This window comes from Pollicipes pollicipes, unplaced genomic scaffold (assembly GCF_011947565.3).
Source record: "Pollicipes pollicipes isolate AB1234 unplaced genomic scaffold, Ppol_2.1 Scaffold_3447;HRSCAF=4054_pilon_pilon_pilon, whole genome shotgun sequence".
Classification (NCBI taxonomy): Eukaryota; Metazoa; Arthropoda; class Thecostraca; order Pollicipedomorpha; family Pollicipedidae; genus Pollicipes; species Pollicipes pollicipes.
In genome coordinates this window covers 19,096,181-19,111,191 of record NW_023596297.1, presented here as the reverse complement: position 1 = coordinate 19,111,191, position 15,011 = coordinate 19,096,181, and the positions used below count along the sequence as shown (strand labels likewise).

The window sequence follows — 15,011 nt, the reverse complement described above, 5'->3', positions numbered from 1 at the left end:
CCTGTCCTGTCCTGTCCTGTCCTGTCCTGTCCTGTCCTGTCCTGTCCTGTCCTGTTCTGCCCTTCCCTGCGTGCCTTGCCCTTCCCCGTCCCGTGTGATCCAGTGCTCTTCTGTATCGCTGTGCTCTGCTCTGCCCTACTGACCCTGCCTTAGCTTGTTCCACACAGTGGTCGCGGCTTCTGCTTTCCTACTCCGCTTCCGTCCTACCCCGTTCTGTCCATGTCCTTCGCAATGCTGCCGCTGTCGCCCCACGCTTCACGCTGCCATTCACGTCAGCAGAGTACACCGGTCGTATGGCCAGTCGGCTCCGCCGGCTGTGACACGGTATCAGATGGTTATTCTTGGTCCTGAAGTTGCGCATGCACGTAGGAGGCAATCCGGAAGTACAACACAGTCTATTGTTAATGCTATGGAAGCTCTGTGCCCAAGAGCCAGTTCAGTGCACCGGAAAGAACTTCCAGCGGCGTCCCTGCCGGCTGCTTCGGGGCAAACCTGACTGTTGAAGATGCTGACTGACTGGGCTCGGCGCATGACTGGCTGCGGCCTCCACGTGGGGACGCCGCCCCAACGTCGTGGCGCACTGTCTGACGTATGATGGCGGCTGTGGCTGGGCTGCCGTGACTACACTACACTATGCCACACCGCTGACCACGGCTGGGCTGCCGTCCTAACGTCGTGCCCTCGCCGTCGGCAGGTGGCCAACGCCTTCCTGGCTCAGCGGATCTCGGCCATCAACGCCGTGTCGGCCGTTTGCGAGGCGACCGGTGCCGATGTGAGCGAGGTGGCGCGTGCCGTCGGCCAGGACGGCCGCATCGGACCCCACTTCCTGCAGGCCTCCGTCGGTGAGAGACTCAGCGCCGCTCCTGGCTGATGGTGTCGGTGGAGTGACGGGAATGGTGTCGCATGGCAGCCAGCGTGTCGTGAATATGTTGAGTGCGGCGCCATGCTCCGCTTCCTCGAATGTGCTTGATGCTGGGTGCTTGTCGTGATCATCCCCGACTGAAGTTTGGTCGGATTCGAAACTCCACAGGCTTGTTTCACTTTCAGGTGTTGATTTTATTCAGAGCCAGCAGCTCGTCGTGTTTGTCTGTCGACCGGCCTGCTGTGATTTGTATGTAATGCATGTTATGCCCCAGAAGGCTCAGTCACCCAGCCCACCTGAAATTCTAGTCGTATATCCTTTTCCTCATCAGAACCAGGGCGATTGTTCCATGGCTAAACTGCAGTTGGCTGCTAGTGTGAGGCCCAGGTTCTGAAAAGAGATCTCGGAACTTAATCGTGGTGTTCGGTTCTTTGGTTCTTGTCTAATCTGGGTCATCACGCCACCCTATCCCCTTCCATGACCGCGTGGTCATCCAGTCACTCCCGCCTGTGAGACACCTCCAGCGCTTAACCAGTCCGGGACTTGCTCGCGTCTGTGACCCGACCTGACCTGACCTGGTGGGCCCCTGGTGCCGCTCCCTTGGCCGGCCCGTCTCTGACTTGAAGAGGCCCGACACCAAGCGGACGCGGCGTCGGGTCTGACCCTGCGCCCTCCCGGCTGATCGGCGCGGCCGCCAGCTGCGGCACCCTGGCCGGCCGGCGCGGCGGGGGCGGCGCCCCCGCGCGCCCCGGTGCACCGGCCGCCATTGATCGTCGCCTGATGCTGAGCCGTTAATTGACGCAGTGGCGGGTGGCGGGGTCGACTGCGGCCGACGGCGGAGCGACATCAGCCTCTGGCTTCAGATGTGGCGACGCGACTTGAAACGTCCCGGCCTCGGTTGGGACTGATCTCGCTCGCAGCGACACGTGCCGTCACAGCGCCGTGTGTGCGTGTGCGTGTTCGTTTGCTTGTATGTGTGCGTGTGCGTGTGCGTGTGCGTGAATAAAGCTGCGGTAAATTATGGAAGCTAAGGTTGTAGCTCGCGTGATTCCCTTCGGGGGCATCCTCACAGTGTTCAATAAGTTCGTAGGATTTCCCCTGTGTCCATCCCCACGAAAGGCGAGTTTCTGTCATGATGTTGGGCAGTGTGTCCTCACCCGAGTCCTCTCGTCCTCACAGCAGGCACGAGACCGGTGGCGTCTGGAAAGCGTGACGCGCTCCGTGTTGTAAACCAGCGTCGGAACCGCTGCGAGTGTTGGCACCTTCCAGCAATGACGGGATTCGGTCGCATTGTTTGCTTCGCGTGTGCTGACGGCTCGCTCCGTCCTGCAGGCTTCGGCGGCAGCTGCTTCCAGAAGGACATCCTGAACCTGGTGTACATCTGCGAGAGTCTCAATCTGCCCGAGGTGGCCGAGTTCTGGCTGAACGTGAGTTGAAGACCAGTCGCTACCGGCCGCGGCGCGTGCTGCGGCGCTGACCTCGTGCTGCCCAGACAGGGGGCGGGGCGCCTTCCATCGTGCCAGCATCCAGGGATGGCGACCGTGGTGCAGTTCACCGCAGGTAGTGGATTTAAAGACGCTGCCCTTTGACGAGCGTGACGTCTGCTGAGGCTGGCTCTGTGCTGGCTGGGCCTGGACCCTGCCGTCCGGAGCGGGCCGGGCCTCAGCGGTGTACGTGCGCGACGGTCCGCCTCCCCCGGGCGGGCGGGCGGGCCGGTGGGCCGGCCGCCTGGCGGCTGCTCGGGCCCCGGCACGTGGGCGGCCCACCGCCGGGCCGGCCACTCGTTATCGCTTCACCCAGAGGCGGACAGCCGTGACTGCTCGCCCGAAGCGAACACGTGGCGGCGGACGTCCGGGAAGTCAGCGCGCTGGGCTCGACTGATACGGCACGCCTCGAACAAGGCTCAGCGACAGGGGACTTTGTGTGGTGCGCAATGATACGGAGTCAGAGGATTTGCAGCGTGTGCTTTCTGGCGATGTTTTCGTGGCGGCAGATCAATGGGCAGAAAGCTATGGCTACCTCGCTGTCAAGCGTCCTAAGTCGCTCAAGGTTATAATGAGATCTTTGGAACGTTTCGAACCAGTCCAGCTCTATTTTTGTGGGCTGTGTAGGCTGTTAAGCCTGTGACGGTGTTCAATCTAAAAGTCGGTGATAGTTCGGAAATAGTTTACTGCAGCCGTGCGGCGGTGTGATTCATTAAGTCACTTGCAGGGACGCCGGAAAAGGTTTACTTGGTTTGTCTGGAAATGTTACCGCCAAGTACACACAAATGGCCAGAAGGTGCAGAATGTGGTGTTGATGAAGTTGTCCTCGTGGGCGGCCGACATGCGAGCATCCCGCGGTGGCCTTTCCTTGGCTCCTGCAAGCTGAGCTCGGCGTGGCGCCGCCGGCCTCTGGGCCCCAGCCGGCGACGATTCTCAGAGGCGGCCAATAACGGTCTCAGCCGGCCTCGGCCGACCGTGTGGGGATGTTAACGGTGGCCGGGCTGAAAGGATAGCGTTCAGAACGGTGCGGGCCACGTGACCCGCCCGCCGTGTGGTGCCGAGCCTGTGTTCGCGTCGGGTCGGGCTGGGTGGGGTTGGCGTCGGTGGAGGCGCCGCCATGACCCCGGATCACGCGCGGGCCGTAGGAAGCAGCTGGGGCTGGTGGCTGACTCGCCAGGTTCGTTCTCATGTTCACCGGAGCTGGAGCCACGCCGCAGTGAGGGTTTTCGGCGGTCCCCGATCATTCGCCTCGCTCCATTCCAGGTTGTATCCATCAACGACTATCAAAAGCAGCGCTTCGCCAAGCGCATTGTCAACTGTCTCTTCAACACGGTGGCCGGCAAAAGGATCGCGATCCTGGGGTTCGCCTTCAAGAAGAACACGGGCGACACGCGGGAGTCGGCGGCCATCTATGTTTCGGCTCACCTGCTTGAGGAGGGCGCCCGCCTCACCGTCTATGACCCCAAGGTAGGTCAGCGTGCGTTGTGACGATGGGCCATATGTGGGCATAGGGCAGGGCCCTGAGCGGGGCCTGCGTACCGTGTGCCGATGGCCCATGTGAAGACTCGCCTTGGTCGGCCGCGTATGACCGAAGCACGGGCCCCTCGCAGCATTAGCCCCACTTGATCGCGTGATGTCCGTTCCCTCAATGGCAACCGCCGGCGTGATCTTTCGTGTCACAGGCCAACTGCCGATCTTTCGGATACGGATAGATAGGATTAAACGGCTGGTGTTGTCACGAACCAGAGATTACGGGGCTTCAGGCTTAATTATCAGTTCACTGTGCTGTAGAAGAACATGCGAGAGGGGCGGGGAGGGGGAGTGGGTGATATTCCTGATTGTGACAAGAGGATAACGATTTTGCTTGCGTGGTCGGCAGACAACGCAAGCGATACTATGCTGGTTATATGGACTTGCTTGGGCGGATCCCAATATTGACTTACCCGCTGACGATTCTTCTAGCGGGCTGATTGTGTTACCTTAGCGTGCATGAGCTATACACTATGTTCTGTGGCGGTGGAGCAGGATGCAGGCTGACTGCTTCACTCCCGGCCAGGTGTTTAGCCGGTGTCAGACCTTTTCCTCAAGCTTAGCTCACTCCTGAATGGTTTTACCGCATGCTGAGTAATTTATTTGCGGCTTGCGTGGTGCTTCTGACAGTGAAGGGGAACTATCTCCTACCCCACCCGAGCGGCTGCGAGGCTCCTGCCGTGCGCAATGAAGGGTCGGCGGCTCGTGACGCGCTGAACGCTGTGGCATGTCGCGGCCCCGCTGTGTTCTCTGGAGGACCCGCTGTTCACGCTTTGCGGCCTGACCTCGCTGTGTTCTCTGAAGGACACGCTGTCCATGCTTTGTGGCGCGACCTCGCTGTGTTCGCTGAAGGGCCCGCTGTCCATGCTTTGTGGCGCGACCTCGCTGTCTTCGCTGAAGGACCCCTGTCCATGCTTTGTGGCCTGACCTCGCTGTGTTCTCTGAAGAACCCGCTGCCCACCGTTAGCGGCGCGACCCCCCTGTGTTCTCTGAAAGACCCGCTGTCCATACTTTGCGGCGCGACCTCGCTGTGTTCTCTGAAGGACCCGCTGTCCACCTTTAGCGGCGCGACCCTGCTGTGTTCTCTGGAGGACCCGCTGTCCACGCTTTGTGGCGCGACCTCGCTGTGTTCTCTGAAGGACCCGCTGTCCACGCTTTGTGGCGCGACCTCGCTGTGTTCTCTGAAAGCCCCACTGACTACGCTTTGCGGCGCGACCTCGCTGTGTTCTCTGAAGGACCGTCCGTCCTCGGTGTGCTGTGGCGGGGTGGTGGGCAGCAGGGCGCTTTTGATGTCGGCCGTCCAGTGCTCGTCTAGCGGGCACTAAGCGCGGCTGCAGCGCTGCTGCGGTGGCTGTGATCGACCCAGGGAGGACCCTTGGGCGACGCTCCGCATCACACACTGGGGCATGTGCTGGCGCTGCTATAAACTTGTCACCCGGTTGGCATGGATGTCTCCACGACGGCGGAACTTCCATGAAGTCTCTGCAAAGCTGGGAGCGATTCAGGGTCTCTGCCGAACTCCAATCAATCACCTGGCGACACGATTGGGCGGGGGGACTTTAACTGTTCGCAGAATCGGCAGCGTCTGCTGTGCTGGCTTGGTCACGCTCCGTTCGGTAGGCCAATCAGCACGGACATTCGACCTCAAACCGATCAGTGAAAGTACAACTTAATGATCTCGCGTTCCAAGTCTAGATTAGAGTGAGTGCGGGGCTATTTTATGTCCGTGCCCTAATTGTGCAATGTTTGCGTCGATAAGAGCGGCCGTGGCCCCGCTAGCCTTGGGTCTTCTGCACTTTCAGGGATCAGATGATCGATTCATGCTTGTTTCGCTGCGCCGCCAGCCGGTGCCTCATTTGGCGGTGATGTAACGTGGCCCCCACCCACATAACATAGACTCACAACCTGATCGGTCAGGGCGCTCGCAAGAGGGGCATATTTCAGCTTTTGGCTGGAAGACACTGTATGTGTCAGGAGTAGGTTGTGCAAATGCTAAGTCGTCGACAAGATGCCGCAAAGCTTGAGTAGCTGTGAATATACTGCCCGACAGCTAACAGACTGCCAGTGGGCGGAAATATTAAATACTTGGAAAAACTAACAAGGAGACACTAGATGCTCGCGTGCAGTGCGCGTCACTGAGATGCGAACTAATGTTAAACGTTAAGTGGCTGGAGGAGGTGCCATACCGACCTCAGCGGCGCCGCCTCTTGGCACAGCGAACCAAGCGGGAACCACAACTAAATATATGTGTGACGTCTTGAGGGTGTGGAACGGCATTGCTCGGGTGGTGTTTCCCGACGATCCACTATTGTCGGCAGCCTACAAACGCCAGCTTCGGTGCGCGTTATGTTGCTGAGACGCGAGTCAGCGTCACGTTACGGGTGGCGGCACTGCCGGTGCCAGCGCCGCAGCCTCTTTGCGATTCCGCTGCGAAGCGAAGCAAGTAGAAATCGCTTGTGTTTCTCCTACATGGACACAAATTGCATTCCTGCCAAATGCGAAAGATGGTCATGCTCGCGCCGGTTTTTCCCCACACGGCATCGGACGAACGTGAAAATGTGTCGGATCGTGGCAAAGGCTGATCACGTAGGAGATGGCAATTTTACGGCAATTTAAGCCGTGTTTACTGCGCTTCCGAATAAAGAAATTTGCACCGACGGAGGTACGCTCGGAAATTAGTGAAGTAGGTGATTAGGTTTGTTTTCGTTGGCTTATGTCTTGTTCGAAATAGATCTTGCATTTCAAGATTTTGTTTTGTTCATCTCGTATCGACCCAGTAAATCATTGTATAATCATACGTTTATGTTTAGCGGTTTTGCGTTTTGATCCTGCATGATCTTGAACTTTCTAGTTCGGCCTAAGATTAAACATGCAAAATAATATTTGCAACCCGATTTTTGCTCAGTGATGCAACTATGTACTCAACATTCTTGGAAGGAAGTCATCCATGATGTAGTGTGTGGTGTCTGGCGTTTTTCACTCACTCGCTAGGCCGTGACCTGACCGCTGACCTTCCGCAGGTCGACCCGGACCAGGTGATCCGTGACCTGCGTCACGTAACCGGACAGCCGGAGGCGGTGCGTGACCAGGTGGAGGTGTGCGCCGACCCTTACGAGGCGGCCAGGGGTGCGCATGCGCTCGTCATCTGCACAGAGTGGGACGTCTTCCAGGTAAGGGCAGCCACTTGGCCGGCGGACCAGCCGCGTTGATCGGCCAGTGAACGGGCCGAGGACGAACTCGAACGACAGCTCCAGGTGGCGGTTGTGCCCGCTCCCTCATTGGGCCCATGCCACTCACCCTTCCGTTACGAGTTAAGGGAGGCAGTTTATACGTTTTGGCGCGGTGTTCTCACGTACTTGTGTGTGTCTGGAGGGTTGCTGCGGCGGGTCGATTTCGTGTTACTGCTGGTTGGTGTGCTCTGGTTCGGAGACGTGCCATTGATAGTTGCGGCCGTGTCGCCCGCCACAGACGCTGGACTATCGGCGCATTTTCGCGGCCATGCCCAAACCGGCGTACGTGTTCGACGGCCGGAAGATTCTCAACCACGACGAGCTCACCAAAATCGGTGAGTCGCTGCACGGAGTCGTCGTGCCGGTGGGTGTAACGGATCTGCCGCGCGCGGGTGGAGTGCGCTGCGCACACGGTGCTGGGAGCGCCATCACGCCCGGTGGCGGTCGGTGTCGGGGGGGGGGGGGGGGCGTGCAGTCCAGACCTCACTCGGCTTCTTGTAATTTCTGTGAATGAAATGCGGACGTTGGGATTGTTGACTGTACGTCAAGAAGAGAAATGACATCAGCCCGTTGTCGGCGCGTGCTGCGCTCGCGGCCGTGGCGCCTCAGGCTGTGAAGCGTCGTGGGCTCGAGCTCTTCTGCGGTGGTGGAGCGGGCTCGTAGTGCTGCTGCTTCGTGCCACGCGTAGGCGGCCGCGGCGCCGAGTGGGGCACCGGCCGCGGCCACTGGGGTCGCGCCGCCGTTGACCCCCGACGCCTCACTGCCAGGCTTCGAGGTGGAGACGATCGGGAAGCGAGTGCGCCACGTCTCGTCGTCGCACCCGGCGGCGATCACCAACGGCATCGGGTGTGGCGAGCCGGAGCCGGAGGCGGCGGCGGCGGCGGAGGCGGACCACTGACCACGCCGCGCGCGCGGCGGCGCGCTGGGTGCGGTTCCCGCCCGTCTCGAGCGGCGGGCCGGCGCCGCACCTGGCTGGCCGGCGGGCGTCCCGCCGACGACGTCACGTCTGACTTCACAACGCCACGACAGCCCGCTGATGACGTCACGTCGCCACGACAGCCTGCTGGTGACGTCACGTCACCACGGCCGCGTACTGACATGTCGCCACAGCGGTCTATTCGCCGGCGGCGTCTTGCCGGACAGCGAAACCCTTCTGAAAACTACGGATGTCCGGCCATCTCGGGACCGGGCGCCGGACGTGGACGTGTGCCATGTGTTGTGCTGCACCGCACCGTGTGGCGAGAGCGCTGCACTCCCGCCCCAGCGTCGGCCTGCTCTGCCGCGCCCCCTCGGCGGTGCACCGAGCACTCGTGTGGGCGTCTCGCCTTGGGCATGTCTGGCCGTGGCGCCGCCCCCGCGGCCCTGTCGGTGTACCGGCCGGCCTGCGCCGGCCGGTCGCCCGAGGACGAGCCGGCCAACGCCCGTGGCGTGTGACCCGCCCCGGCCGGCCGCGGCTGGCGGGGCTGGCTCGGCGCACGCTGTGGGGCCGACGCCCGGTGCGTGCGGTCAGGGCGACCGATGATAGGAAAGAAATCACCGAGCCTCCCCGGGAGACTGAGGCAGGGGCGTTGGGCCAAATTCGGTGGCAGGGACATGCAGTGGGCGCTGATGCCTTGCTGTCTGGAGGCCAACGGGTATGTCTGTCTGTTGGGCACGGCCTTACGTTGATCATGAGATGACTCACACTAAGTGCCTTTGTGTGCATTCCTTCGCCTTGCCTTGCCATTTCGAGCACGATTATGTGTGTACCCATTCGTTTACGTAGCGTTCATTACTACGGAAAAGCTATATGTGATACAGCTAGGATGTGTTAAAAGATATGCTAATGTTTTTACCCATTTGTGTGGGACCGTGCGGGCAGCGTCCGCCCGCGGTATTGCTGGCGCGACGGTGACGCTCGCTGTGCTACATTCCGAGCTGAGTTCGGTCTGTCGGCGACGGCTTGCCGTGGTCGTCGTCGACGGTGCCGTGTGGTGCCGCCGCCGCGTACTGCCCCCCCTCGCACCGTGTCCCAGGCCGCCGCGCCGGAATGGCGGGGAGGTGCCCCGGTCCCGGCCAGCTGAGGCCGCGGGCGGGCGCCGGCTGGGGCCGCACGGCCAAGACCGGTACTGGAGACTCCCGTGCCGCCGGCAGCCGGCTGCTCAGCATGTGAACGCCCGCGGCAGCTCGCGAGGCGCCGCGCCTGTCCGTCCCATGTCCCTCCCCCTTCTGGCAACGGTATGGCGAAGGCCATGGCGAAGGCCATGGCGAAGGCCATGGCGACATCAGCCCAGTCTGAGTCTGACCTCGGGCCGGGCCGCGATCTCTTGTCAGCTGTGTTTCGTCCCGAAATATGAAACTTCTCCGCTGGTTGAAGCTTGTACGGCGTTTGTCCCACCCTCCTGGTTAAAGCAAGTGAATCGCAAGCGTACTTGCGTCTCTGCAGTATTGTGTTGTGGTATTCCTTGAACCGTCATTGTGTGCGCACAAGGCGGTCGCAATTCTCTGAGATGTGTTGTGCGTAAAAAGTTTCTTCGTGGGCATTCTGAGATGTCGGTGAATGCCCTGATGACATTCTGTTAATAAAGACATGCCATCCAGTCGGTCTGGTATTGTGGCGCGCTGCCACGCGCTGGGACGCTTGTAGCAGACTGCGTTCCGGGTGGCGTAGTTACGTTCCCTGACGCGTATACGAGTGATCGATTCCACAACTGGCGTGCCAGGATCGCTCGGTGGCGTCGCACCCCGTGCTCACTGAACAGACAGCTGGAGAGGTCCTAGCCATTCGGAGTTCACTGTGACGCTGGCCGTATCAGCGCCTTGGTTGCATGCGTCATCTGGTCTGGCCTCACCGGCTTGAAACATCGCTTACGGTAAGCGTGGGGTGGCATGGTCCGTTACTTCGTTCTGTTTCGGAGTTACCTTTTGAGTCACGGCGGAATGGGCGTGTCACTTCTTTAGATGTTAGTGGACCAAGTAACTTCCGCTTCCTCTGTGGTTCGTTACCCGCGCAAGATTCAGGCCTTTACCCCGTTGTTCCTCACCTTTGATTTGAAGGCGCAGTTGTATGCGGAATGATCGCTTTAGTTGAGGCGGCCGACCATCCGACCATCGACGACCGACAAATCCAGACCATCAAAGTGCAGCCGTAATAATGACCCCAACGAGGGGAAAACCGGACACTTTTTCTATGTATTTTGCTGACTTCTGGAAGCAATGAGGTGTGGCTTGAGGTGCAAATGTAAAGAATTCGCCGAGATGACCTGACCAGCCTGTCCTTCGGGAAAGAGGCGACCGGGCAGCGGTAAGTGTGACACAGTCATCCCATCCAGCGCTACAGTGGAGCGCGTTTTTTCTACGGGGAGCGACGTTCCAGACTAAGCGTGCCACCAGAGCGTGCCACCATAGCGTGCCACCAGAGCGCGCCACCATAGCGTGCCACCAGAGCGTGCCACCATAGCGTGCCACCAGAGCGTGCCACCATAGCGTGCCACCAGAGCGTGCCACCCCACCAGGCGCGAATCGAGGGCGGCTGACGTAACCGACAACTTGCCGTTGTGACGTAGAACGGCCAGCAGCGGACGGGGTGAGACGCCGCCTGCGCGGCTCGCCCAGTTGCCGTACCGCTGACTCAGCGCGTTGAGAGGCGGTGGGGGCATGTTCGCGGTCCGCGTGGTGGCGGAGCTCCGGCGGATGCTGGGGCGCGCGACGGCGGCTCCGGGTTTGTCGCCAACATTGACATATCGCTGCTTGGGTATCCACGTGCGGGGCCGTGGCAGATGGTGCTAGCTGGCGCTGTTCCACTTGAGAGTGCTGCCCCCATTCAGGCTGCGAAAAGTTTATCCACTGCGCCGGACGCCTGCGCCGAACTTGGCGCATGTGCGCACCGAAACTGGTGCACGCGTGCGCCGAAATTGGCGCATGCGTGCGCTCAACTCTGACCAGGCCAGTTGTGCGGAATTTTCAAATAATGTTTCTTTGAAAACAGGTTTTAGGAGCGCTGGCGCCTCCCGAAATTATCCTTGCGACACCATCCTTCAAATACTGATTGTCCTTAGGTCGAAATTGGAGGCGACCGTGCGCAGAATGACAAATTCTCGGATTTATAGCGCGCAAGCGCTGAACTTCTTGCCGCAATGTCGCCGCTTCACCGGACATGTTCGGCGTAACATGCACTGTCTGCAATCCAGACCCGGATATCAGCGCTGCGTGCTATCCCGTCGCCGCTGCTGCTCCGCCACCGCATGCTATCTCCCCCCCCCCCTCCCCCCCCCCCCCCCCACCGCCGCCGTCGCCGCCCCGCCACCGCGTGCCATCCCCCGTCGCAGCCGCCGCCCGCCGCCGCGAGCCATCCCCACCGCCGCCGCCCGCCGCCGCGTGCCATCCCCCGTTGCAGCCGCCGCCCGCCGCCGCTCCGCCATCGCGTGCCATCCCCTGCTGCCGCCGCCTTCAAGCCACCGCGTGCCATCCCTCGCTGCCGCCGCTCCGCCAACGCGTGCCATCCCCTGCTGCCGCCGCCTCCAAGCCACCGCGTGCCATCCCTCGCTGCCGCCGCCCCGCCAACGCGTGCCATCCCCTGCTGCCGCCGCCTCCAAGCCACCGCGTGCCATCCCTCGCCGCCGCCACCGCCGCCGCCGCCGCCGCCGCCTCGCCACCGCTGCTGGCTGAGCCGCATGCCTGCATGCGAAGCTGGTGACGGAGGAATTGATTGTAGGGACCAGTCATTGTGTGCTGTGAAATTATGTGAATGATCCATTGATCAGTAGCATGGTTATCGTGAGCAAGTTCAAATGATTTCTGAAATTCTTTACATCACATTAAGAATTCAGACGGTTTGCCTTTTCACAAGTTTCGCACTATCGCAAAAGGTGGCTTAGGTGCAGGTGGCTTAGTATGCGTGTGAGCAAGGTTTCTGGCTTTTTCAAACGTTTAAAAATGGCAACGTGATGACGGTCAAAGCAATTATGCTGCAATGTCCGTAGATTAATTGAGTAAAGAGAAACGGGTCTTGCTTTTGAAGCGATCGAACAACTAGTAATAGAGGCACGTTGTACAAACGGTGCGCACCTGGGAGGGTTGGAGGACATCTGCGGTTTAAACTTCCTCAGTGCTGGTGGAGCAATTTCCCCGCGAAGTTTTGCAATGTTGCCATGGAACTTGAGACGTTATGTGAAAATTTCACTGAAAAGCCTGCTTTCCTCCCATTGCAACGAGCTTCAGAAGGTTACGCGGAGGGCCGGCGCCGTTTAATACGTGGCGAGCTACCCATGGGTGGAAGGGGAGAGGGGCGGCCGACTCGTGTCCAGCGGTGTCCACCGGCATCGCCGGGTACGAGACATCTCAAGATCGTCTGCCCGAGCTGCCGCTCTGGATCGTCTGCCCGAGCTGCCATTCAAGATCGTCTGCCCGAGCTGCCGCTCTGGATCGTCTGCCCGAGCTGCCATTCAAGATCGTCTGCCCGAGCTGTCGCTCTGGATCGTCTGCCCGAGCTGCTACGCTGGATTGTCTGCCTGTGCTTACATGTCCCTGTTGGTGTACACCATGGCCGACCCGAAGGAGCAGCCGGACCTGAAGACTGGGCAGATTCCAACCGCGCCTCTTGTGGCTGTCCAGTTGGTGGGGTTTTCGGCGGCGCACCTCAATTTTCTGGGGAGGGTTTGTTTGTCATGTCTGTGACCTGATTTTGACTTTTTCTCCCTTTACAACTTCGATTACGTTTGCCTGCGCCTCCCGTCACTTTGTCTCACGGGTGTGGCCCCGAACGCGTACGATTCACTAGCCCTGAACTTTTTGCTCCGTACAATCAAGCCGTGTCCAGTCCCCACGATTCAAAGAGCTCAGATTGAATTCCCTGAAACCTTTGGACAATTTCTGATTAAATTTCGCAAGCTCAATCACGAGGCTTTTCTGGGCAGTGACGGTGACAATGTGCTCTTTAACTACTTCCTGGCCCTAAGATGGCCATCGTGGCGGAAGGCGTCATCACGTGCGGTTGCCAGGGCCCGCAACGCATTACGGGTTGAACGACTCCGTTCAAGCGCCGTGCGTCAGGTGGCTTCGGTCGAGCCGTCCATGTTTGACCAAATCATGGCCCGTATGGACCCACTGGGGTAGCGTGCTCCTAGTCAGCAATTTCCCGTGGCAGTCGCGCGGTTCGCACCGGACAGAGGCCGTGGCAGGCACCGGGCTGCCACACGCGGTCCGTGTTGGCGTTCGTGACATCAGCTGCTGTGGCTCGACGCAAAGCCCGGCGCGTTTTCCTTTTTGTAATGCCCCGGGGCCTGAAATCATAGCCGGGGCTGAGGAAACTTACTTCTGGATGAAAGCCAGGCAAAGAGCTACCTTAAGCCGGCTTTTACCATCCGACCGAAAGCAAGGGATAGGAGACGCTACGTTACATTAAACGGCTCATTTTGTCCGTGTGCAAAAGTAAACGAATAAAAGCACAGCGAATTCATGCGTACATGTATTCAGCACAAACAGTCCGCACGCAATACGTAATGCATACACAATACCCGTTGCCTACGGGACGGTACAGCGCGGAAGCCAGGGCCGCTTCATTGCCTCAACCGGCTTCCCCTTCCCTGGCTATGTGGCTCTGGCTGCGGCCAAGGAGCCTGTTCAGCGGCCCTGGCTGCGACCAAGGAGCCTGCTCAGCGGCCCTGGCTGCGACCAAGGAGCCTGCTCAGCGGCTCTGGGTGCGACCAAGGAGCCTGCTCAGCGGCCCTGGCTGCGACCAAGGAGCCTGCTCAGCGGCCCTGCATGCGGCCGAGGAGCCTGCTTAGCGGCCCTGGCTGGGACCAGGGAACCTGCTCAGCGGCCCTGGCTGCGACCAAGGAGCCTGCTCAGCGGCCCTGGCTGCGACCAAGGAGCCTGCTCAGCGGCTCTGGGTGCGACCAAGGAGCCTGCTCAGCGGTCCTGGCTGCGACCAAGGAGCCTGCTCAGCGGCCCTGCATGCGGCCGAGGAGCCTGCTTAGCGGCCCTGGCTGGGACCAGGGAGCCTGCTCAGCGGCCCTGGCTGGGACCAGGGAGCCTGCTCAGCGGCCCTGGCTGGGACCAGGGAGCCTGCTCAGCGGCCCTGGCTGGGACCAGGGAGCCTGCTCAGCGGCCCTGGCTGGGACCAGGGAGCCTGCTCAGCGGCCCTGGCTGGGACCAGGGAGCCTGCTCAGCGGCCCTGGCTGGGACCAGGGAGCCTGCTCATCGGCCCTGGCTGGGACCAGGGAGCCTGCTCAGCGGCCCTGGCTGGGACCAGGGAGCCTGCTCAGCGGCCCTGGCTGGGACCAGGGAGCCTGCTCAGCGGCCCGGCGCGGCCTTGTCGTGTGATGCGTCAGGTTAACCCGCGAAATCCTAACTAGAAAAGCCCGGGTTCCTAAACACATGGGCAAACCAGCATGTTTTGGCCGAATTGTGCGTGGAAAACCCTTGGCAAAACAAAGGCCAGCGCGTCTGCAGCTGCGCAGGGGAATTCTCGCAAAATGTTTATGTAATAGTCTAGGCTACTGCTGTGTAGAAATTACAAGAGGAGGAGGTCGAAAATGTCCGAATAGCAGCCGCCTGATTGTGTGAGTGGGAGCCTCTGTGTGTTTGTGTGGCGCATGAGTGGCTGTCGCGCGCCGGTGTGCAGGACGTGCGAGTAAAAAGTGTTCGACGGTGTGGAGTGTGGCAGAAGTGACAGAGGAGGTGGTGACCTTCGAAGGTGTGAACTGTCCGGAGCTTTGAGAGTAAAGGCTCCCTCAGGCGCGTGTTTTGTTGAGTGCTGTTCTGGTGTTTGAGTCGTGGTTTGATGCGGTGCATGCGTGGTGCGCGTTGGTCCCATTCACGTTGGAGGAATTGCTTGCAACTGGAGCCGAGTACATCTGCTAGATCACTTCCATGAACACCTGAGTGGCCCGGCATCCGCGAAAAGATGATACCATAATAATGTGG

At 60.3% G+C, this 15,011-nt stretch overlaps 1 protein-coding gene across 3 annotated transcripts in view; it reads left to right on the top strand.

Annotated features, from left to right (window-relative positions):
* Positions 1 to 9,685, top strand: part of LOC119091730 (UDP-glucose 6-dehydrogenase sgl) — a 47,068-nt gene extending 37,383 nt beyond the window's left edge. For all 3 annotated transcript variants that reach the window (XM_037214579.1, XM_037214580.1, XM_037214578.1), the window contains exons 6-11: positions 695 to 842; positions 2,195 to 2,289; positions 3,610 to 3,813; positions 6,897 to 7,046; positions 7,345 to 7,441; positions 7,874 to 9,685. In XM_037214579.1, coding sequence (XP_037070474.1) covers positions 695 to 842; positions 2,195 to 2,289; positions 3,610 to 3,813; positions 6,897 to 7,046; positions 7,345 to 7,441; positions 7,874 to 8,004 — 825 coding nt within the window. In that variant the 3' untranslated portion in view covers positions 8,005 to 9,685. The remainder of the gene's footprint in view (positions 1 to 694; positions 843 to 2,194; positions 2,290 to 3,609; positions 3,814 to 6,896; positions 7,047 to 7,344; positions 7,442 to 7,873) is intronic.
* Positions 9,686 to 15,011: the final 5,326 nt, after the last annotated feature.